General features: G+C 35.3%; 1 protein-coding gene across 4 annotated transcripts in view; it reads right to left on the bottom strand.

The window, feature by feature from the left end:
• Positions 1-26,743, bottom strand: part of LOC149784323 (mediator of RNA polymerase II transcription subunit 30-like) — a 78,494-nt gene that overhangs the window by 45,316 nt on the left and 6,435 nt on the right. For 2 of the 4 annotated variants that reach the window (XM_089932356.1, XM_089932357.1), the window contains one exon: positions 17,751-18,159. In XM_089932356.1, the coding sequence (XP_089788482.1) occupies positions 17,751-18,137 (387 nt within the window). In that variant the 5' untranslated portion in view covers positions 18,138-18,159. Of the gene's footprint in view, positions 1-17,750; positions 18,160-19,360; positions 19,567-21,267; positions 21,297-26,743 lie in introns of those variants that run through there. The other 2 variants (XM_089932354.1, XM_089932355.1) reach the window with 2 other exon arrangements.

Below are 26,743 nucleotides of genomic sequence, written 5' to 3'. Positions count from 1 at the left end.
TTTACATTTTTTTCCCAATCATTATATTATACTATATCTTTAATTTATATCACTACAAAAAATTACATGTTATTGTGATTAACCCTTTACAGAAAATTAAAATTGAAAGATTTTATATAATGTTATAATGCCTAACATAGAATCTCATGTGACAAAATACAGAAATGGGCAAATAAGTTACTGTTGATACCACTGTTAAATCGATTATCAAATGATCTACACACATATCAGCAATTTAACATTGCTGGTAAATGCAGTGATGTCCTAACTGCATTTTATTATTCGTGATGCAATAATTTGTGGTATTTTCACCATGCCATTTGAAAAATACAATATAATATTTCTACATGACACTGCATTGTTATGATTGAAATTTTTTATATATAAATTTCATGTAGTGCAATTTTATTGTTATAACTAAAACATTTTAATGCAATTTTCTAGGAACTGCCATAAAATAATTTTATTGTTTCAACTCAAATTTGTATAATTTTAATAAATACTGTGATTGCTAATTAAGCATTGCAATAACCTGAACACTGTACAAATATATTATAATATTTCCTCTTATATTTTAAGTTAATGAATTCAGTAACATTACACAGCAGAGATACTTCATGAAGAAAAGTTGCTATATCAGTGAATTTGTCTGTGCTGATGTTTATAAGTTCAGTATGGATACTTCGTAAAGAAAATTGCTACATCAGAAAAAAAAATTCTGTAAAACAAGGAAAGGTTATGAACTCTTAAGTCAAGCAGAATGAGCTTATTGCCCAGGCAGGCAATCATATTTGGAAAATGATGCTACAAAATGGTTCGTAATTTTCTGTAAAATCCAGAAAACGCATCTTGTGATTTTTCCTAACTCCAAAGCACAAGGCACAAGGCTAAGTCCATTGCCTGAACCTGTGGCCTTTTATGGAGTCATGTTCCAGTCCTTACTGCCCAGAATCACCCATCTGGACCACGACTTTATTCTTGTAGCAGAAGCTGCTTAGACTTCATACAGTTCGCCATTTTTTTACAACACTGCACACCAGCAATGTAACCATCAAAACTGCAAGGAGTTACACCCCTGTAAAGAAGTCCACAACTCTATTACTCTCTCTTTTGATCTGAGAATGTCCCACCAATAAAATGGGGCATGATGCTGAAAAGAACTCTACATAAATAATCATCACATAATAATGTGGTGAAATCAGAAGTAAGAAACTTTTCATAACAAGTAGTTGTAAATTCTTTTCATAACAGATCCATTTAGCACTGTCTGCTGCGCTCTGATAATTTCTAGCAATGGCATTACAAACAAGAATGACCATGATCAGCAAAGTAATATTAACAATTCCAGATACCACATGACATCCACCACCATCAGCATAGTTTTTACCACTAAAAATCATCAAAGGTAATCAAGCCATTTCTCACTTGATGTCTTCTAAGGTATGTGGCCATGCTGCAGGGTCAAATTCTGGAAAAACATATTTTGGTAAATGAGGAAAATGTTTTCTAGCTGCTTCATAATAGTTATTATTTGTAGAAATAAACTAGTCCATCCTAAGTTTAATTCCAACATGCATGCCTTTTGTGGCTGCATTGTAAAGCTGAGTCATTCTAGATATTTCTTTCAATGTTTCTTTCATATTCTGTCATCTTATACCAATATAAACCAATCCTCCAAACTTATAAATCCCAGGGTGTAAATACTACTTGGTGGGCTAATGTAGCACAGATTTGATCGATGACTGGATGATAATGTAACAGATAGGGGGAGGGTATGTGCTAACTTGTGTAAAAGTAATAATAAATTTAAAGAAATGCTCCAAGTCAGGACTGTATTTATTTTGGATAAGATGCTCAATAAAGGAGATTATTACTTTTAAAAAAACATGAATGTGTATTTGATTATGCTGGCCTTGATAACCTCAACACAATTATTCAGCAAGAAATGGATGAACCGCGGAATAAGTATTCTGAAAGTTAGCCTTAAATTCTCAGTGTGATGGGAGATAGCTGCATTTTAGTATGGGGCCATCTATTTAGTAAATATGCAAAAAATCTGGCAAAGTTTGACCTCTCCCACCTCCCTGTACACATGTACTTTTTTACACACCCCACTTACATATGTACGCTTGACATTCCCCCGTCCCCTGAATTCTATAGAACAGCCTATATTTAATCCATGCAGAAATGATCAAGGATTAATAATATTAAAATGTTTAATAAAACAGATAGTCCACCAACATTGAATGTCTGGCTGCATCAAAGAAATAAGAAATTCAAACGCCAACTGAACCCAGTCAAACAGATTACGTATTTGACAAATTATTATTGATGTTTCACACCCTCATTTCTTATGCATATGTACATTATCAGTAGACCACCCCCCATATGCAAGCATATGCAACTGGGTTAACCCCCTCTGCCCTCCATGCAAATGGATGGCCCCTATGGCACAATATTACTTTTGTATTAAGGCTAACTCAATAGCAATGAATGAATTTGATTGAACTGAAAGAAATCTTATTGTCATACTAAATATTTGTAATTCCAGTCTATTTTTGAGAATAAAGAAATTAAAATTTGTTGACTTTTTCTTATTTGTATAAGTATCTATAAGCTTTTTGATGTCAATCTCCTCATCGATCATATCAAAGCTTATGAGCCTACAGGTCTATTACATCACCACCCACTTATATTGAATAGCTCCTCTTGAATCAAGAAAAAAGAAACCCAAAATTTCAGTGATATCGGCACTTTTAAAAGATAATCAATTTTAATTAATACACAGGGGAACTGTTTTTATCCTACCTAAGGTATCATCAGTGGACTGATGTCTTCCGGCCATTGACCCCTCACTATTGCTAAGAACACTTCGTCTGCAATTGATTTGCAGCCATGGATGACCAACTGTTTCAGCTATTAACAGTTATAATATCTGGCCATTCTTGAGACTATCACACCTCTATATGCAGGTTCAGCCATTCCTGGAAGAGCTAGCATGTTGTGCTTATCTAGAGGTTACTTCTCTCCAGGGTTACTATAGATTCATCCTTGGTCCCATCTCTGTCTCTAGTGTCAAGGCTGCATATTCCCATGATAACAGTTTCTAGTCAGGTGACACTTTGGTCCATCCTTCGGTGGCCAGTGGATCACAGGAGACCCTTCCGTAAAAGTGAACAGCAACTCTTTATTCCAGTCCCGGCTAGCAGGGACCAAAAGAGGCACGCATCCCATTTCCAAGATCATCATAATTCTTTCCTTGTTGGCCAAGCACTTCTTTTGTGTATTACTGGCTGTGCCAGGAATCTGAGGTGGAGAAGAATTCTTCATCGACAAGTCTAGGGCTTCAAGAGCTTCTTCCGCTATACTGGGCATTTTCATCATTGTACATCTTGTCATTGGCAGATTTAGAGTCACTTCTTTTGGCATGGTTGGTAAACTGACGGAAGGTTCCTCAACTGCATGAGGTGGGGTAAATGTGGCTGAAGCTTGGCTGATATGTATGATGCATCTTTATTAATTCCTATTATTTCGGCCAACTTGAGTTTTAATTCTCTTTAAGGGTTGTCTACCATCGTCATTCTGGGAGGAGGGGTCATTGAAGAGGTTTGAGTTTTATCATTCACTCTTTGTAGGAGTGTCTAGCAACCATTCGTAGATACAACATATACTATAATTCCACCTTGAGTTATATGAAAGGACTGCACATCTAGCTCTGCACGGCTTTCAGGTTGGGTGGGCCAGTAGGACTTGCATCAGGGTCTTCTGCACTGTGACTCTTCAATCTCTTCATCATAATCAGGGACAAATCTGGATTCTGACATTGTGGTCTGTGGTTTTATGGTTGTACTTCAGTGCTGGCTTGATCCTGATGTTTGCCCTATCATGGCATACCAACCAGACTCCCACTCCTTATGTCCCTTTGATGACTTCTTAATAGTTCCCTGCCAGCCCAACACTGCTGCTCTCATTTGGATTGCTTTAGTCCACTCCCAGACGTTGGGGCTAACAATTTTTTAAAATAATTTTCTGGTTGTAGGGATAGCCCTCACTAAATTTTCTGGTTGTTAGGATAGCCCTCACTAAAAAAAAAACAGGTGGTAGTGTCTTCAAGATAAAACCATGTTGTCTTTCAACATGGTTCTTCAGTTCTGTCATTCTCCTATACATTTACTCTTCACGGGTACACCAGGGACAAATGACGCTCATGCAGCTATGTGGACTGGCCATTAGATGGTTCTTCAAATCCCTGTTACTACTAAATTTTTCTGGACAGATCCAGCACATGAGTATTGATGTGGAGGCACCCGTTCTGTAACCAAAGGATGAAGATTTAAAGAATTGTAACTATCACTAGTGCCATAACAGTAAGTTAATCAACTAATAGCTATCTCCCATGCAAGCTGGTGTAGTCAGTCTTTATCCTTTACTAATCTGTGGTTTGAAGGTCTTCAATAAGTGGAAGCTTGAAAATTATTCCCATCTTTTAATACTACTCTATTACAGTGAGAACTAAGCACTCTTCAAAACAATTCACATGACAAAAAAAGAAGAAACAACATCATAGTCTATACAGTTGTTTCATTGCAAATAGAAAACATTATGTTTATAATGGTCACACCACCTCCATCATCACATATGATAAGTGAACCATCTTACTCTACCCATCTGACAAGAATATATATACCATCACTGGAGAGGCAACAAGATGATCAGTCTAGTCCCTAACCATACATAAACCTCATGGAGGAGGGCTCCATCTTCCAGCTGAAATGGTGTGCCAGCAACCACCACTAAAAAAATAAAAATCAGTGTCCAACGTGAAGAGATTTTTCCAGACCATTTTTGATGCCTCTGCATCACTGCAACCATCAGAAATAAAACTGAACTACATGACATTATGCATGTACATCTAACGGTAAATAGAGTGTTGTAATTTCCTCATGGTCAACCAGGTTCCAACGTTTGGTACTGCCTTGCCCACAATGGGGTGTTTCTTCCATGATAAGGTGCCAAACGATCAATGTGGTATACCTTCGATAGCTGTTTTATCAACTTCTTCATGTGATAAGTCACATCATCAATTTTCTATACAACAACAAAGGGGCCCTTCCAAGAAGAGGCAAGTTTCTTACGAACTCCAACCTTCCCGACCAGCTCATGCACCCCACAGCTTGTCCTAATTGTAAAAACCGTATACTGGCTAATAAATCATAGTATTTCTTCTGATGTACTGTCCTTTATTTCTGACATTTCCTGGCTATTTCATGAACCCATTCAAATGTCTTCCTTAGGTTAAACACATACTCTCCACATCCTATAGGCATATCCATGCTGTTTGACTGTTCAATTACTGCCTGTAGTGGCATGGCAACTTCTTGTCCCAAAGTCATCATATTTGGTGTCTATGATGTGCTCGAGTGAACAGAAGAGCAGTATGCAAGCATAACATGCAACAGTATTTCATCCCAACAGTTCTGTTTGTATTCACAGTACACCACTCCCTCCATAACTTGTGCCCTGATAACTTGCAAACCCACTTAAAACATGGGGTCAGGCATGGATCCCACTTTTTAAAACAAGAAAATACCCTAAAAATGTATCACTATTTCTTGAACTTGAAAACAATCACAATCAAAATTGGTACTGAAACGTTGATATATCACTTGTTTTATGTTTGAAAATGGTAAATAGGACCTGGAAATTTTAATCAATATTTTGAAATTATCAAAGTTGAATTTAAAAGTTATATAATTTATTACATTTTCTTTCCAAACGACATTCTTAGTAATTAAAGATATTCAAGGATATTTTGATTAATGAAAATGTCACTTATTCCTATTGTAGACAGTACATTAATATTTAAATGCCAATTAAATAATTTTTATTAAGCGAAATTTGTGTTTTAATTCTACCTTTTAGTTACTTAAGTGTAATCATCATAAATGCAATGTGTATTTAAATGAAAATGTGTCAATCAACCGTAACAACTATGTCTGTAAGTGTTTCTCTAAGAAACTAATTAAGTGACAACGGTGTTTTGATAACTGACTTGCAGAAGTATTTGTTGTATTGTTGCAATGAATTAAAAGCTGGCCTCCTTTGAATTATCACACTGATGTCTTTTGAATCAAATAAAGGATGTGGAATAAAGAAAAGTTAAAAGGCATGCAAATCCTACATACTTAAAATCTAGCGGCATGGTCGTAAGTTGGATGAACTCACTTCAGTTGATCAATCAAACACTGTTACAAATGTTAATGTGTATGTAACATAATTAAACTACCTTAAATTAACCAATTCATCCATAACTGTGATCAAAGGTAGCAAGGCAACCAAGTGAAACGAATACTTTGTAGAGCTCAGTTTCACAGATATGGACCATTGTGGGCAAGCGAGTTTCTGAGAATTCCTGAACTGACACTTAAAGACATCCTCAAGGATGATAAGAATTTTCACTATTACTTCCTATGAAATCACGACAACAATATTGTACTAGTTGAACAATACAAAAATTGAGTTTTGACATAAACAATTGCCTCATGAAATAAATGCTGCTAGTTTTTGAATAAAAAGGAATCGTGTTTGGTGGTGTATCAACATTTAGATTAGCTCCCTGCTGCGTTGGCTCCGATTTAGTAATATACTATTAAATACCACTCTGGGAACCAGATTAATCAACAAAACAAAAAGCAGTGATGTAATACACTGATATAATTTCTTTACATGTGATGGTTGTTGAAATGATCTTTCACGTGTTGGATATTTTGAAAATAAGTTTTATTTCCACAGAATAACAAACAACTCCATTAGAAAAAGTGCACTGTTAACAATTATTATTGAATGGACTGTAATATGACGATTCAGTCATTAAATAGTCCAGTTCCCTACCTGCACACACACAAACACACACACACACCCAGCCCCTCATAGTTTTCTTGATGTCTAAGCATATTTTTTTCAATATTTAGAGGTCCCTCAGTAACACGCACCCTCACTTATAGTATGGTCTATGTTTGTAGACCCTATTGTGCATGAGTTATCAAGAGAGAGGTGTACAAGGTCAACATTACTTCAAGTGTGAGATTGAATTTCTCCAGATTTCCATTTGCCTCAGGCCTCATGCTTGTAGTTCTCATTCTGTCAATATGCAGATATCGGCACATATCTTGAAAGACTTGATGACTCAAAATTCTTCCCCTGATCCGAGTGTAACTGCTGTGGTGTTCCAAATCTACAGATGAAATTGTTAATGCTTCTGCAACGGTTACAGCCTCCTGATCGGGTATAGCAATGGCTTCTGTCCATTTAGTAAAACAATCACAGATGACAAGTATGTACTTATTTCCAAGTCTTGCCTTAGGAAGTGGCCCAAGAATATCAATAGCTACTTTTTCAAAGGGCTCTCCAAGAACATATTGTCCTAACATGGCTCTATTATGGCTTCCTGAAGGTTTATGGGTGGAACTACTGTCACATTTTTGACAATATTCTTGTACATATATTTTCATGCCTGGCCAGTAGAACCCAATCTTCAGTCTCTAGAGTTTTCTCAGCTCCAAGGTGGGTTGCTGTTGGTATGTAATGAGAATACATCAAAAGCTCTTGTTTCTTAGTTTTGGGGACGATCAGCTTAAATTTGGTGTCCATGTCATTGCATTCCCATTTATAATACAGCATGCCTCTTTGTAAGCATAGATGGTTCTACTGGCTCCAGAGCATTTTTAATGATGCTAGAATGCTTGAGACATCCTCCCATTTCACCTCATCTTTTCCTTCTTCTAGAGCAGTTATTATCAATCTAATATTGGGGTCCTTCAGTTGCAGACTCCTAATTTCATCTGGTTCCCATCCAGCAAGCCACACATCACTGGTCTTGAACTGCTCCATTTTATCCTTCTGCTGACTTCTGGTAACAGGGCTTCAACTCTGTGATTATCTCCATCGCCTCTAACTACTTTCTGTTCTATTGGACTAGCAGCATTTTGACAAAAAATCTCATGTTCAAACATTATATTCCCTTCTTGCTGTCTGTGACAGACCTTACTTGGATTTCTCGATAAAGTTTTGCATTTTGGTGTTTGTGTCCAGCTTTGTGAGTAACCTCTATGTCGCATATACCTAGCTCTTGCAAAGATCTTGCAACTTGTCGAGTTGGATTTTTTAAGTTCTGCCTCCAGCTCACTGCTGCATTGTCGGTGCGAAGGACAGGACTTTTTGACCACAGAAGTAGGAGTGGAAACTCCTATCGGCTAGCATAACTGCTAATAACTCCTTCTGAGTGATATAATATGAGACTTCATAATTGTTGCGGGACTTGTTCATGTTCTTCATGGACACACTGCATATCGCCCTTGCCACAGACCTGAAACTACTCTTCTAAAAGTAGATAATGACATTCTCTCTGCCTTGGATAGCGGAAAGATTACAGTCCTCACCCTCCTTGATTTCTCTGCAACATTTGACACAAAAGACCATGAAATATTACTTCACTGTCTCCAGCATGTATTTGGCATTCATGATACAGCTTTACTGTGGTTCAAGTCCTACTTGGTTTTCAGGACACAAATTGTGTCCACAAATGGAATACACTCCAGCCCAGTTAATCTATGTTGTGGTTTTCCACAGGGTCCTGTTCTTGGACCTGTTCTCTTCATTCTATACACTCAGCCACTCTCAAGTGTCATAGATCATCATCCAGTGTCTCACCAATTGTATGCTAATGACACCCAAATATACAAATCTAGCCACCCAACTGAAGTTGATGCTACCATCCAAGGTATACAGAGGTGCATTTCTGATGTGAAATCATGGATGTAACAAGCTACAGATGAATGATGACAAAACTGAGGCCATTCTGATCAAAACACAAAGATTTTCTCAGTCACATCCTTTACCTCCAACAATAAATATCAGTAACACCAACATTATATTCACACAGTCAGTACGAAACCTAGGTGTCACTCTGGACAGTACTCTCACATTGCACCAACATGTCATGAACATATGCAAGGCTGCATATCTTGAGCTAAGAGGCATCAGCTCCATTTGCAAATATCTTTCAGTTGATGCCACTAGAACACTTGTATGCTCATTAGTACTTTCAAGACTTGACTATTGTAACTCAATTCTGTCTGGTTCATCTCAATATCTACTTCAGAAACTTCAAAAAGTTTAAAATAAAGCTGCTCAGATCATAGAGTACCACATTCATAGCACACCTACCCACTTCTCTGTACCCTACACTGGCTATCCATTCGATCCAGAATCAAACACAAAATTTGTTCTGTGCTATGTTTCACTGACGGACTCCAGTCCAACATATCTATCTGACCTCACCAGCATGATACTTATGCTCCTCTTCTGACAATCATATAATCATTATTCCCACTACAAAAACGAAGTCATATAAACAACATTCTTTTGCATACCAGGGCCCAGCAACGTGGAATGAACTTAGACACAAAGAAACAGTGATCCCATTCAAGAGTGCTCTTAAAACTCACTTATTTAGACTGCAAGAACAAACATAAAGACCTAATAATGTTCCTTACGTTAAATCTTTACAGCATGTTTTGAGTTTTCTAATTTCATGGTGTTTGTTTCCTGTAATAATATCATTATATGTTTTTTTATGTTACAGGTGTTGTCCAATATTGTAAAGCGCTTAGAGCTTCTAAAGATTAGGCGCTATACAAAGTCCTCATTATTATTATATTATGTAGGCGTGATAACCCTTTCAACACCTTTTTGCTCTTGTGACAGAACTGCCCCCACCAACAGGTCACTGGCTTCTGTGTCTAGTATAAATTGTAGTCCAAGCTTTGGGTATGCTAAGATTGGAGGTGACATTAAAGCTTGTTTTAAAAAGAAAGATTTTTCACATTCTTTAGACCAGTTGAACTTATTGCCCTTTTACACAGATCTCATGCAATGGTTTTGCAATTTCGGCAAATCCCTTGACAAATCTCCTGTAACAAGAGGCAAGTCCAAAAAGACTCTTAATTTCTTTGGCATTCTGTCGAACTGGCCAATCCATAATTGCAGAAGTCTTGCCTGGGTCTGTGTGAATTCCATTCTCAGAAACAACATGTCCCAGGAAGTTTACATTTTTCTTTAAAAAAAGATGCATTTGAAGGTAGCAGCTTCAGGTTTACTTATCACATATTCCAACCTAATGAGACTTTCATCAAAAGTCAACCCTTGGACCATAATATCATCCATGTATAGCCAGCATTCTTCCCTTTGCAAACCTCTCAGGACAGTCTCCATCAGATGCTCAAACATGGATGGACTGTTTGCTAATCCAAATGGCATTATGTACTGTGATAAAACTGATACACACCTTGACTAGTAGAGAAGGTAGTCTTCTTCCAATCTTCTGAGGCTATTTCAATTTGCCAAAATCCAGAATTGAGGTCCACGCAATTTAACCACTTTGAACCGGAAAGGACATCAAGACACTCATCAACCCTGGGTAAGGGACTTACATCCTTCACCATTACATCACTGAGTCTCCAGTAGTCTATACAAAATCAGATAGAATTACCCCTCTTGGTGGAACTCCATGCACTGTTCGAAGGCTCAGTGACTTCTTGATCTATATTTTCTTGATTTCTGTCTTTTCTATTTCTTATTTCCCAATAGGCAATCTACAAGGAAGTTGCCTTATAGGAGTTGCATTGGCTGTTTTAATACAATTTTTTACAAGATTCCATGGTCATCAGATAACTTTGAAAAGATAAACTGATATGTTACCACTAAAGATGCTAGCCTCCTCCTTTCTTCAATTTTGATGTGGACAGAGCTCCTTTCCCATAAATCCTGTAGATGTTCTGGCAGTTTATCAGTTGCTGCTTCTGATTTGTCAGAAGATACTACATTACAATGGGTTAACTCTGGATCTGGAGCATGGTAACAGGACTCACAAGTTTCAAGTTTTGTATTTGGATAACTGGTTTTGAGCCAAAGTTTAATATCTGTACTGCTTGATTCTCAGCTTTTAAATGTTTTATCCCTTTTGTGAGTGTGATTTTCTTCATCTGCCACAATTTTGGAGAGGTTTCAATAATGCCATTATTGATTAGGTGTTTCGATCCGGGTATTAAAACTGGTATCCACATTCAAGACTGAGGGGGTACTGTGATAGTCTCCTTCAGTATAAAATATTACTGTTATGTTGGCTTCTCATAAATCGCGCTGGGCTTTGCCAATGTCACAAATTGCAATTTTTTTTCTTCTTATTGGTGACAAAATATATCATCTGGCAATCTTTTTGGCAACAATAATTTAGGTGGTTAAAAACTGTATATACAGTCTTGGGTTGGGGTTGAGAAATTCAATGGCACCATGATAGGAAGCCACAAACTTGGATATAAAATTGCACTGGAATCTACTGTTACATAAACAAATCCTTTGTTCATATTGACACACCACCCTAACACAGCATTATTATATTTACTATAATCCACTTATGCTGATGTCTGGCTTTAGTACTCTGTGCTGTAACATAATCCAAATAGTCATGCTACCTGACTAGCTACAATCGACCACCTCTGAAATCAGGAATGAGAATCACAGGCATTTGATTGGGGGGGGGGGGTAATAAAGTGTACACTCACCAATTAAAAGTTAATTGGTGAGTGTACATATTAGTTGCCGCCCAAATCGAGTGCCTGTGATGGGAATATTCCACTGGACGATGGCAGTTTTTTCCTTTATGAAAAACGTACCAGAAAAAATAGTTTTGCTGAAACTTCAAAGAAAACTGACTACCTTTAAAGCATTGATTGTTCTGTATATATACTATGCAAATGAGAAAAAAAAATCTGTCTCCGTCAATGTTTTACAATTATTTGACTTTGCCACAGCAATAACAATGGGCATTTGTTTGGTCCTTCAAAGAGTGCCTTTATCATGAACCTTGATCAAAGCAAGCTGAAGACCTTTGATCAAAGAAAGTCAGCAACAAACTTAAATAAAAGCATTCTTTCATTTTTCATAGTGATTGGAAAATTTGTATTGTGCCGTGAAAGTTTCCTGTTTGCAACAAAAAAAGTTCATGCTTAAGATCTCTACCAATGGTGGTTTAAAGCCCAATATTTTGAAACAATATATATCAGGCCATCGAGTTAAATGAAGGTGGGACATCCTTTCATTTACCTTTGAATAGCCTCATTCCCTTGGCAACCTCTGCATCATAGTAGGTGTTTAGAGGTAACATATAAACCGCTATACAGCCACGTGCTAAGATAATAAATATGACAGTGAATTGTTTCAGGAAACATGTTTGTTGACAATGGGATATAGATCCAATGAGGACTATTGACTTTTTTATATATATGTTTTAGTTGTGTTTTCTAACGGGATGTGACTGATAAATGATTTTTCTAATATATGATCGAATACTAGAATTCATGGATTTTTCATGTGCAGGTATTTTATTTAACACATGAAGTGTATTACACAAATTCAAGTTGTCACTAAACAAGAGTTTCAGATTAGTTATCTTCATCCTTGTTACTGATGACAGGTCATCTCTTAAAAGTTTTACTTGTATGCAGAATTTCAATTTGTTTTCAGCCACTCCCCCCTTACTTATCTAAACATTGCTTATGATGACAATATTACATTGGCCCTGAGCATATTGAGATAAATGGATATTACTGTATAATGAAAATGGCAACATTTTTTCTTCTTCAATTGGCAACAAAATACTGAAGTTGGTGATCTTTTGGGAGACAAAATTTTTAAAGCCAGCACCATCTCTGCTTCTTCCTGTGTAACATTGAATATCACTGTTTTCTGATATTGAAATAACTGCAAACACTTGATTTCTTCATAAATCTGTAAACATTTAAAATCAATTTCGCTGACATGCTGCATCAGGCTATTCATGCCCTATATTGGTATTGGGGTCTATGTCACTAAGACAGCTGTTCTATAAACTGAGGAACCAAGTGCTAGTGGCATGTTGAAACACCCTTGCACTCTTAATTCATTGCCATTTACATCAGGTAACCTTAAGTGTGTTTGTTCTAATGGAGGTTTCTTATCATCATCCATCATCAAGTATTAATCATATTGAAGTATTGTAGAGGTAGAACCGCTGTCTATTAGGAAATGTATTGGCATTCCATAGAGGTAACCTTTCACAATTAGACCATTATCCCATTCTTATGTTGTTCTACCAGTATGCCCTAAATTTATACATTTTCTATATGTCACTTTCATTTTTTTTTTCAGCAGGCCGTTCCTTATCCATCAACTCCCAGCCTGCAGAGCCTGGCTTCAAGTTTCTCTCTCCCTTTCATTTCCTGTTCTTGGCTTGCTTTCATGACCTTGACTGGTAGTACTTGTCTGAGCTTGACATTTCTTACAAATGGGACAATTCCTGAAAATGTGGTATGGTGCACTGCATATGAAACATGTCTTGTTTCTGGTATTCCGACTCAAAGATTGATTTTGGCCCTGTCTGTAAATCTGGCATTTTCCAGTCGCTTTAGTCATTCTGTAAGCAATCTAATAGACTTTTCATGTGTCCTATCAATTTCTGTCTGTACATTATTTAAATTCATTCCTGGATCACAAAGTTTGAACACTCCTCTGACGGTTGATTTTCTTCTGTGATCATCAATAATGGCCTCATATCTCTGAATTATTTTGACTGCATGTGCAATGGTCTGACAGTCTCTGTCTATGCATCTGCATTTCATTTCAAGTGAAATACATTTATAAAGCTTTCTACGCTCCTGAATCAAGGTTGACATATGCCCTCTGTGACATCTGTCTTAAATCATCTGCCAGTGCTGCATTCGGTTCCCAGACAAGCGGTTACAGGATTCCAGTCATGACAACCAATTACTATGTTGTCTTGTACTGCCAAATCTTTGTCCCAATTGTCCAACTAATTCTTTGTAAACTCTCTTTTCTTCTGTAGATGAACTAATGTAAAATGTTCTGGTTGGTCATCTCAAGCTTGTGGCTAAGCTAGAAATTTTTCTGATTCTCTCCAATTCCCAAGCTTTGAGCGGATTTCAAAATGGGAAATATTTTCTTCCTGATCTTCAGTTCCATTAAATGGTTCTGGCCTAATACTAAAAACACTACTTGTTCTGCTATTTGAAGGTCCCGTCAGTTTGTCTTGCTTCATACTCCATTACATCTCCACCATCTTTGTTTTTTAGACTTCATCAGAGCCGTCGTGGGAAACTTCATTTTCTTCCACATATGTCTCCTTGGCCAATTTCTATTTCATCTTCGTCTTCCTGTCTAAATTCAGTTTCTGGGTTGGGATGTTGTTCCATTCTCAAAACAATAAATACTTGGGTATCAACTGTTATTTTGCCCTCCTTCAGGACCTCAAGTAATTATGGGTATGTATTCAGGGCTGTTGATGTTGCCACCACACTTCGAAAATGGACTCAGGTTTGATCCTGGATGTCACACAGAATAATAAATTTAAAGAAATGCTCCAAGTTAGGACTGTTTTTTTTTACTATCAAATTGTGATAACATACGTCTTAAAGGTAAATGTGATTTAAAAAAAATGAATATGTGTATTTGATTAGGTGTAACATATGTAATACACAAATGCTATTATATGCTGGCCTTCGTAACCTCAACATAACTAATCAGCAAGAAATGGATGACCCACAGTGTAAGTAATTTGAAAGTTAGCCTTAAATTCTCAGGGTGGTGGTTGATAGTTGCTTATTTAGTATGGCACAATATTACTTTTGTATTAAGCCTGAATCAATAGCAGTGAATTTAATTTGATTGAACTGAAATCATTCTTATTGTTGTACGATATATTTGTAATTCCAGCCTATTTTTGAGAATAAAGAAATTATAATTTGTTGACTTTGTCTTATTTGTATAAGTATCTATGAGCTTCTTAATGATTTTCAATAAATTTGTAATTATAACTACCTCTGTCAATACAGCGTTCTTTTTATTTGATTTATAACTTTCGGAACATAGTCATATGATAATAATTTTAACCAATCACTGCTTGTCTAGGATGCCAAACAGGTCTGATGGTGCTGAATATATACTCTACAACCAGCAACACAAAATGAGGGTTAATATAAAATTTAACTATCATCACTTGTCCATTTACACTGTCGTTAGCAAATATATAAACAGTATGTATTATGTCATGTCTGTCAAACATCAAAGTATTTTAAGTCAAAACCAAGACTACTAAGCTCGAGTGAAGAGTAAATGAGCACTGATAAATGCTGAAAATATATTGACCAGCATAAAAATGAATACAATATTAAATATTCAAAACTCATACTTGTATCAAAGAAGGCCAGAATTTACAATCAACAAGTAAAATTTAATCAAAATGTGAACTTGACAAATTTACTGTGTGGAACCAGTCACGTAATCTGGTGTTGGCCATCTTGCCTGCAGACATATTTTTAAGATGTCAGCTGTTAGAGTCGCAAAATGAACATGCAAAGTGTAGATTTTTGTCCACTATAAATAGGCTCAAGTTGTTGATGATTTAAATATCTGACTGACAAGTGGACATTGGTTTTAAAATATGTTCAGCCTTATATTTCATTATGTTATTACATTTGTTTAAAATCTGTAATGGGACATTGATGAAATAATGACAAAAAAATCTCATCACTATCAGACAAATACAAAGTTTCGGTATGATTTTTTTTACTTTGACGAGCATTGCAAAGTAACTACTTGCACACTTAAAGTGGGTTCTTAAATTCCCAATGCACTGATAACATTTGATAGGATCAATAACGTTTTCAAAATACAAAACAAAAAAATACAAAGTCTGAAAGTGATAAATTATTTTGCAGGTATATGATATGGAAATGTTAGTTATAAGTGAAAGATGGCTGCATTCCCTGGTCCATTCTGCAAGGAGCTAAATATAACATCAAAGGAATTAGAAGATGAAACCAACTTGAATCCTATTCATGAAATTAGGTTTGCAGCATTGTTTCGATAGCAATTATGAAAAAATATTGCATATTTTTTTGTTTTTGAAGTTTTTTTTAAACACACATACGAACTATTGCTAATGTGATATATTTGTATTATATTAAACATCATAAAGGTTGTGAAGTGTTTATATGCTTTTCATTTATAAATGAAAATAATGAAGTCAGACAACAGATTTAATGACAGCAATGAATTCAGCAGGAAAAATGTAATCAGAATATCAAATTTCATAATAATATCTCAACAAAAAAGAAAGTTATAACATTTATTATGGAAAGAACATTTTACTTCAGTTCCATAATCTGAATACATTTATATAAGACACAAATTCTAGAAATTTGTAAATATTTTGGAACTTAAAAGTTGCATAACTTTGTTTCTAATAGAGATATTTTACCAAAGTAAACTGTTTTGGAATGCTGTTAAACTGATCTATATGAAGAAATCAAGTGTATGCAGTTATTTCAATATCAGAAAAATGACTGGGGTTGCTACATTAACATCCATATTGGACATCGGTGTTCATTGCTAATGTACTACCCGTAATGCCCCTATTAAGCTTGAAAATTCTGTGTCAATCCCCCTTTCTCCAGTGAAAGTCAGTCCCAAATGTGATGCACATTCATTTTTCTATAGAGACAAACACATCTCATGATCAAACTACGTACATTTCAGACATCACCAATGTTAGAGTCTTGAAGAACATATCAGTTCATATTAGGATTCCCTCAAAGAATCCAGCAAGGAAGTTTGAAGAAACATAATGTCCAGTCTCTAATCAGTGCAAAGATGAACATAAAAGACACTTGCATTACCTTCAAATTCAAACCCCCTAATGAACTAGTGACAGCAGCAAATATTGCATTTAATTAAGCCAATATTTTGCCATCCAATGGATTTTACGGACATAAACTTGCATTTATGTTTTTATTGAATGTCAGTGTGGTTATGATTAGTTACATGTTTGCAAATGTGAATGCATGTGGTGATGATAATGTTATGTCTACCAACTTTGAATTTCCAATCATTTTTTACAGACTTACATGACACGATAGTTTATTCTCACACTAACAATCCCCCACAGACCTCAAAGCACTTTCTGAGTCTCAGAAACCTGCCAACACTGTCTGAGAATAAGGCAGGTATGCTAGGACCCTTTTTCAATATTTTTAACTAGACATCATAAAAATTCATCCAGTGAAAACCTCTTACTGATATAACATCCAAGCAGAAGAAGCAGCAATAACAAGACTTTTATGATGACTGCCATGGTGGTCATATTGGATTTTAGATCGGCACTGAGGAAAAACCAAACCTCATAAGAAGTCTATCTGCAAAAAACCCATCCTAATATGAACATCCATTCAGGAGGAATAAAAACACAAAAAGATTTTCAAGATGGCCACTGTGGTTGACACCATTTTCAGTAAGGACAACAACATCTCCAACTAAACATCATAAGATGCCTTTCAATTAAAACCTCATGCTAATATGACATGTTGAAGATAGCTGCTGTAGTGGTGAGATTAGATATATTAGCAGCACTACTTTCATTCTGGCCCAACTAGACCTTCGAATGAATGTGTGCAATAGTTCATTGCAATCTTCAAAGCACCAAGAGTTTATGTGGAGTAGAATTAAGAAGCTTGTGCTAACGGATGGACAGAAGTTGGACTACTAACAACAGGCTATTCCATAAGTTTCTCTGGTCTATGACCAGCAGAGCTAATAAAGAAATATTAAAATCCTTTCAAAACATTGATTTCAAGAATTACCTGAGTGGACTGAAAATACTTGAAAACTTCAACCATCTTCTGAACAAGTTCTTTTACAGTTTCTTGACCAAGTTTACACAAAGAAACAGAATTAGGATTTGACTTCGATGGAGACACCATAGGTGGGTTAGGTTGCCCTGGATATGCTTGACCTTGCTGTCCACCAATTGGTCCATAACTTCCACTTAACAACTGTGATGAATGCATTATTTGCCCTTGACCTTGACTAGTCACCATTGTCCCTTGACTTTGTGAGGTCATTATGGGACCCTGTCCATGAGATGCCATCATTTGACCTTGCAATGTTGAGGTCACAACTGACCCCTGACCCTGTGATGTGATTATTGATGTCTGACTCTGTTGGTATCCATGCCCAGGTGTAGCCATTGTGAAACTGGTTTCCTTACAACTGAAAAAGAACCAGAGCAATGACAGTTAATTTGGGCCATTTCTAGTGCACGTTACCATATATTACTCACGTATAAGCCGAATAATTTAGGAAAAAATAAAGGCCTGGAAGAAGGGGGGGTCGGCTAATCCACGGGCCAATGTCTAAGCTTGACAGTTTTTAGGTCTTTTGTTGACTACTGTAATGGCTGTAAATCTTGGGACATGAAACAATAATTTTTTCCATGTCCTAAAACATAGGCATGTAAAAAAAAGTAACTTTCAGTGACCCGACAACTATTAAACTGCTATAAAGTACTATGATTGATTTTGTTATTATTTTACATGTGTATATTTTATGATTTCTCCAACACAAAGTTAAATAAAGGTAACTACAAACTTCATAATTCGCGGGCCGGTTGAGTTTACCAGGGAGACTATGCTGGCCTATAGTGTACAGTACTTACACAGTGCAAAGTGTGCATAGCCTCACATGAATCCTCACTAATTCCAAAACATATTAGATGCAGATTTTGCTTTATTCATTGTTTCAACCAAATTGCATTCTTCCAGATAACATTTCAGCTAGTCCTTAATAGCTGTTTCATTTACAGTGAATCACGTGAGTTACTCATTTTCAATGATATAAGTGATCCTACAAATTGAGGTAATATTTTTAAAAAGGTATGCACGTTTAATTGTACAAGACACATAACCATCATAATTTACATGTTCACGAAGAGTGGTAATAATAAAGGCTAAAATTCTCATAGAGATCAACTAAGATCAATATCAGTCAATTTTAGTTTTGTGTTTTAGTGAACAAACATAATTTTCCACACAATAGAAAGCTTGATGTTTCGGCATCTCCTATGTTGATAGTTGGCGAATTTGTCTTTTGTTTTGCGACAACAGGTAAGTTAATCATTAAAATTCTGAAACTGGCTTGTGCTAAGAGGGAATTTTGACCTGTAACTATACCAGTACAAGTCAAAAGGGAGAGGTAGTGTTACAGCAACTCACGATTGCTAAATTCTTGTCATCATTCGATCAAATTATACAAAAATCTAAATTAGGCAGGAACAATAAGAAAACAGAAAATTAAATAAATTACTTTTCAAACAAGTTTATACCATTTCTTTTTAATAATCATGCATGCCAACCTCGAGATACATGTAATTTTTTAAAATATGTTTGCCTAAATAAACGCATTTAGAACTTACTTCCTGCCGAGTGGTCTAAAGCGCTCACCATTCCGGATCACTGCCATCTCACCTCTGTCTGCGTGGGTTCGAGTCCAAGGCTCGGCTAGCGTGGGTACATGGGAAAGCCTGCCAGTAGCTTCTCGTGGGTCGGTGGTTCTTCCCTGAGTTTTCCAGGGTTCTTCCTCCACCATTTATACTGGCCGCCACGTATAGCCTATCTTGTGCTGAAAAATGGCATTAAACCCTACAACAACAACAACTTACTTCCTGCATTTTGAGATTTCTCGGATTTGTAGGTCGGCTTATACGCGGGTCATGCACTTTTTGGTCTTTATACCTGTTCAGTTTGGGAGTTAGCTTATACGTGAACGGACTTATACGCAAGTATATACAACATGTAGCATGTACATTGTATTCTCAGAATAGTGGTAGAAGTATTCTGAGAAATACTTCTACCACTACACACTCTCAACAAAGTATGCAGGTATAAAACACTGTAGTGGCAAAATAGGGCTTTGTTTGGGGGTGGGTCTTTGGCACACATCACAGACTCAACCCCCTATGACTATTTTAGGCAATCAATAGGCCATGTACAACCCATGGATGATAAGCATTAATAATCCATGAAAGTTACCAGTCATAGGGGTAGAGTCTATTATGTATATATGTGCCCAAAGACCGCACCACCACCAAAATGGTAATTTATCACTGCTATGATTGTTATTGATCTGCATGTACATGGTACCAATTGATACCTCACACCCACAATGAATTACTATGGCAGCAGCGGTTTTGATCAATAAATCAGGCCTCTGTTAAGTAACTGTGTTAAAGATATTACTAGGGGATAAAGATGGCCAAAAATAAGACTGATTCTCAAAATATTTTGAAGGCATTTATGGATATCTCTAACAATGGTATCAATTTACAAAATGGCTGGAATATCAAAAGTGTAACAAAAATGAATACATCATACAGATTTATCAAAGTGGCTCAAAAGATGCATATATTCTCAGATAAGTCGATTAACTTGGAAGTGACCTTACCAATGGAATAAAAAAAAATAAGCAGTAAGCAGGCCTATGAAGAGGGTACAAATAAAACCAATCTCTATAATATTGTGCAGGAAAAAATATAGTCGCAATGGAGGAATAGACTGCCTACTGAGTCTGTAATATTTGATGATTTTAGTGAGACTTGTTCTAGTTGTAATGAGTGATGAGTACATCAAATAACAAATCAATTAAACAAATGCTTTTGGGTATTAATATAGGTACTCACAGGGGTCATGGTACCAGGCAAAGTGAACAACTAAGTTTTCTGAAAAATGTAAACTTTGCCTTCTTCTGTTAGGAAAGTGAAAATGATTTCGCCCTCAGATTTTTTCAGATGTAAAATTACTGGCTGTAGTTTATGACTTTTGAGATGCTCCCTTGCTGTAACCAAGAAGTTCTGGCAGTGTTGTAACCCAAGGCAAAGCATATTTATGCAGTGTTGATACCAATTAACCTATGCTGACCACCAAAATCTTGTCCATTCACAGGTCTGTTTTAATAGCTAATTGACCATTAACCCTTTCTGGAACAGGAAATCACTCCTTGATTTCCTATGTTGGGCCTACTGTACTATGATGAAAATATACCAAATTCTGTTTCTAAATTTAAACATCAATATATAAAAAGTAATGTTTTTCACAAATATAATCGGTTAAGAGCATTTTCTAATTTATGGAGGTTTTAACTGCTGTGTTTGCATTATTTTCTTTATAATATCAGTTTAAAACCATAAATGAACTTGTAATGGCAGACATCACTGCGTCTGTTAAATACCACTTCATCAGATTATGGTTGTGTGCATTCAAAGATGGAAAAAGCAGAAGGAAATCGAGGGTCAAGCATGGAACGAAGTTTTTGGAAGTTAATTACCTTGTCTCTTTCATAGTATGATAAACAGGGTCCTATGTCAGAAGGGGTCATGGGGGTAATGTGAGGCAACCTGTCACTCTGTATGATCTTTTTTCTTTAGATTATTGCTTTATTTTTCAACACCAAGCTTGCATTGAGCACCTGAACTCAGCTATTGCATGTGTACGGAGGGCTCCTAAGTGATTTTCTGCATTCAAGATAAAAACAATTCATGCAAATAAGAGTGATTAAGTGTTTCTGAGACTTCTGTAATATATATATATATATATATGGCCCATGAACTTAACATTTTTGGTCCATGTGGCCCACACTGCTTTACTTGTTGGGATACTCAGGCTTAACTCATACAAATCAATATTTTGTATCTTTTCATGTACTGCCTGTTGTATTCAATAAATAACATCTACCATAATGTCATGTGACTGTGAAAACTCAATCAAGTGTGATTATAGGACAAATTAATCATGGTCTAATTACCATATAGGAAATGAGCCCAGAGTAACTCCTAATCCTATGTCAATAAAGAACATTTAATCACTTTTTGATTGTTATACTAGGCTGCTGTAAAAAAAATATGACTTCAGTTTACATTTGGCAAGAATAAATTGAACTTTATCACTGATCATTGTTCGTCAAAAATTTTAATACCTGAACTAAATCATAAATATTTACTCGCTCCACTTTACTGAAACAGTTTGGTTGTTATTTATTGACTGTAAAATAATATTCTTTATGAGAATAAGTCTCAGTAGCTTGCTCACTAATTTCTACTGTGCCCTTATGGAACGTATAAACATTATATTCTTCATTAAGTAGATAAGCAATAATGGCACTGATAAAACCCCCACAGATAATGAATAATAATGCAGGCTTATTCTGTGCAAATTATGGGCTGATTTGGCACAAATGCTAGATTGATTCAGACCATGTGAAATATTATTAAATTTTACCTTGGATTTAAATGTGGCATTTACATTTGCTTAAAACATATTTCTCATTATTTCCCTTTCAAATCTGCATTTAGGGAACTAAAACCACAATTTACATGAGCTTGTTATAGTCATGTATAATAAATCTTCAAAGATGGTGAAAAATCTTCAAAGCAGCTAATTCAAAACCTGTGTAATTAATGTCACTTAAAGACTATAATTAAACAACTTATTATCATCATTTAAATCTGTTTGATCATCCTTAATTAATTTGATTGCAAACACTAATAATAGGATCATCTGGCCATGAGCAGGAAACACTTGCTTGATCAACAACACTACAGTGGAACCCCGCTATAACGCGATGATCGGGGTCCATAAAATCGGATCGCGTTAAAAGCGGGGTCGCGTTAATGCGGGGTTTTACAATATTTAACTTTTTTTCCGAGAACATATACGTGTATACATGTACAATGATCAAAAGTCGGCTTATCATCAGATGAATATTAACTGGAATGCATTAATTAAGATATATTCAAAATAATCGATGGCTAATATATTTATAGGTTATTACTGTGCATTAAAAACATTTACTAATTTTTATTTGTTTGAACGATAATACAGATTGACCGATAATACCAGACTATCGCTATATCATGAAAAGTGTATCAACACCGTATGCTACCGTGCCGTCGTGGCATGCAGTTCATCCATAATGGATGTAATTTCATTGAAAATCGTACAGATTTAAAATATTCAATAATTTTGTAATAGTCTGAATTCGTCGTGTAAAATATAGGATGAACAAAATATTGAAACCATTTACTTGCCGTCTGATATCGTACGGTCATTGCATGCAGCTATTCCCGGGTCTACATACGGTGTCTGTACAAATTTCATACCGCTAAAATTTTATCATATGCGACAACTGCAAGAATAATTAACAATCAACGCATGATTTCAGCGTGCAAATAACTTTTATTTCAGATTTTGTGAACATCAAAAGAAACATGTGAAAACTGCTAAATTAATCGTTGCGCAAAGTGCAAAGTCAGTGTGGTTCCAAATTTAAATTTCATCATTTCTTGAAAAATATATCCAATGACGTTTGCTTCTTTGCCACGAACTGTTGGGTTCTAGCAAAGTCAAGAATGTTTCTTAATTGAAGGACTTTGACGCTGTCAACATCTTGTGTTTCCAGCCACCTTAAACTTGCTTCTAAATGTACTGCTGATTCCTAGATCTCTGGCAAGCTGAGTTTGTTGTTTGCCCTTCTTTAGTTGATCTAGGGCATACAGTTTCTCTTTAGCAGAAAACGACTTGTGTTTTTGAACTTGCTTTTCCATAACAGTAAAATATTTTTTTATATAAGCAAACAACGTACACAGATAAAGCTCGATAACTAAGTAATGAAGGCCTGCAATGGTTACGAATCACTTTTTATATAAAACAAAATTAAGCTGAACGGATGTACAATTTCATACCCTTTTAATTTACAGATAATAAAGTGGATATTACTTACTTTCAACTGTTTGTTGTTTGATCACACCGCCAAGCACAGCATACATGTTGGCGGCTTTCGTCCTTTGATGTTTATTAAATTGTGCGACTCTTGTATCAACCACAGCTTTGTCTGCTGCTTGGCTGTGATTACAGTTAAATAAGAAGCCCATGTCAGCTATTGTTTGAGCAACGACTGTATACAGAATTCATGGAAGACAATCACAAAGATGATTTACTGGCTTTACTCATGGATCCGTAATAAGTAACACTTCCGATAATGTTTACTTCGGCTTAACAATTCAAAAACCTAATGAAACCAGTTTTCTCTTCTAGAGTAGAATACGGAGCTTCACCACAACCTGTTCAAATTGATAAATTTCAGAAGCCAAGCGTTGTACACACTATTTCTCGTACGTTATATATATCGTATTATTTTAGAATTCATACACGATCACTTCTCCAAAATCACTTAAAGAACCTGGATAAATTGTTAAGTTCCGATCGTTTATTATTAAAAGTCATACGCGAATTCTTCCACCAAATTATAATAAACGTTTTACACACTATTTCTCGCACGTTAAACAAATATTTTCACGGTCCGATAATAATACACGTAAATGAATTTCAAATTTCAGGAACCATGCCACGATCATATTATTTTAAAAGTCACAACTAATCTCATGCCCAAAATGAAGTTAATTTCTTGTTTTGTTTTTTTTACTTTTCTCCAAATTTTTTTTCTCCATGTGTGAATGAATATACGAAATTTCGGGAGCCATGCTATGACCGCGTTATATCCGAATTCGCGTTATGGCGGGGCGCGTTATAGCGGGGTTCCACTGTATAATTTAAGCACTTTTGAGGTCATTTATCAAATTATTGAAAAATAATACCATTTTAGAACACAAAATATAATGCTAACTTAAAATAACTTTGTGAATTGGAGCTACATGTAAGTGTTATCTATTATAAATGTATTAATATAATAAAATATATATTCAAAAATAAATATTTAATGGATTTCACATGTACAATAAATGAAATCTTTTCAAATATTTCAATGGTTAAAAGGAAAACAAGCTGGTTTACTTGTTCATGATTTTACTCAAAAGAGAGAGAGAAATAAAGAGAAAGTTATTCTGGTTATAAAATATCTAAATATATCTCACATCTACTGTATTTTGTTCTAATTATGGCTAGAAATTTGCTAATAATTATCTTATGTAAATGTTTTTGCTGAAAATCAACCTTTTAAAGTCTCTATGTCTGCAATAACAATAACAACTAAAACAAATCCTGTACGAGTTTCCCATGGTTTTACTTTTATTGTTTCACATGGTCCAAATCAGCATGGCATTTGGGCTGAATCGGGTTACAAGAAACAACAAAATACACATAAAAACCAAAATAATTACCAAAATACACATATTTTATACCATAATACTCATGATGATAAATGTATTATGTTTTGTATGAGTTTAAATAATGATCCAATAAGCAAAATAAAATTTGATTTTAGTGATTTTTATTGGAATTATTTACATTTTTCAATTTATAACTCCATTTGTGTAATAAGTCATTTGGTCATACTTGATTGGACAGCTTTTGCCTGTTTTTTATGTCTATTATGTCTTTATTTACTTTTAAACACAAAAGCATATGATATTTCTACTGCAAATATGCAAATACACATTCTGGATTATCATAATCATAATCTCACTCATATTTTAAGTTCAAACCGATTCATGATTTATCACACCTGTCAAATTTAGTAAAATCAAGCATGACCAAATGACATCATTACGTAGATTGTGCCATAAATTGGTAAGAAAATAATCTGCATCAAAATTGCTTAAATCAATGTTTGTTTGCTTATTACTATTGTGAAAACAACTGCAAATCATAATCGTAGGGTGTACACCAATATATACACCCAAAATATGTAAATAGTGTATTTCAGTGTGTATTTCAGTGTTTCTAGCGTCAACCAGGCAGAATCAGCCATGGTCATAATAAGCCAGCATTCTATGTACACAGTCTTAGTTCTATAATGTAAGACATCAGCCCAGATATTTGTTTTGGTGGTTGATGTCTTACTGCCTAAATAATGGCACTTGTGTAGCTTGTTTTGATGTTGACTAACATCATAATTGAAAAGTCAAATTTTCAGGAATATCTCACACACTTGGCAGCTCAAATTGCATTTTTCTACAAAACAGAGTCATAATGTTTTAGTTAGACTTTACTTACTCTAATGTCTTTTTTTCTAATAAATTCAAATTCTTACATAAGCAAATGGACTCGTTTTCAGGTTCTGTTGGCCTACATTTTAGTTGCCTGGAATGTGATGGAAGCCAGGATTGCTGAAATTGGATTAAGATAAAGTATGTTTCTTTCACGAAAAAGAAAATATGTATTAATACTGATGAACATGTTAGCTTCATTTAGTTCAAGTTTCTTATCATCCTTTTAACTTATTTTGGTCTTCCTGGCTTCTATTGCATTCCAGCCAACTGAAATGTTAACCATCCAAACCTGAAAACATCTATTTGCTTGTGTGAAAATTTGAATTAATTAAAAAAAAGATATCAGAGTAAGTAAAGTTGGACTAAAACATGACTTTAATTTGTATCAAAGCATCAACATGGACTGCCAAGTGTCTTAGATATTCCTGAAAATTTGACTTATCATTCCAATGTTAATCGACATCAGAACATGCTACACAGAGCTGTTATTTTGGCAGTTAGACCTTTGACCGCAAAATATAAGTATCATGATCAATGTCTTACATTGTAGGACCACATGCAGTCTTAGCATACAAAGAGTTTTCTTTTAACAATAATACAAATTTACATTGTATTATCTTTAGTAAGTGCTTTGATAATGACTTACTGCCACTTTATAGCACTGGGTGCCTCTTAGTAGTTCTTTGTGGTAGTCTGGAATGCTGTATTATTGCAGTACTTAATGTTGTTATCGGTACATATTAAAGCTGATCTGTTTTTCCTGCATTGTTAAAAATTGTTAAGTTCCTTTAGCTTTCC

Source organism: Sinohyriopsis cumingii, chromosome 14, assembly GCF_028554795.1.
Source record: "Sinohyriopsis cumingii isolate HCF-2022 chromosome 14, ASM2855479v2, whole genome shotgun sequence".
Taxonomy (NCBI): Eukaryota; Metazoa; Mollusca; class Bivalvia; order Unionida; family Unionidae; genus Sinohyriopsis; species Sinohyriopsis cumingii.
This window is presented reverse-complemented; position numbering and strand designations above follow the sequence as displayed.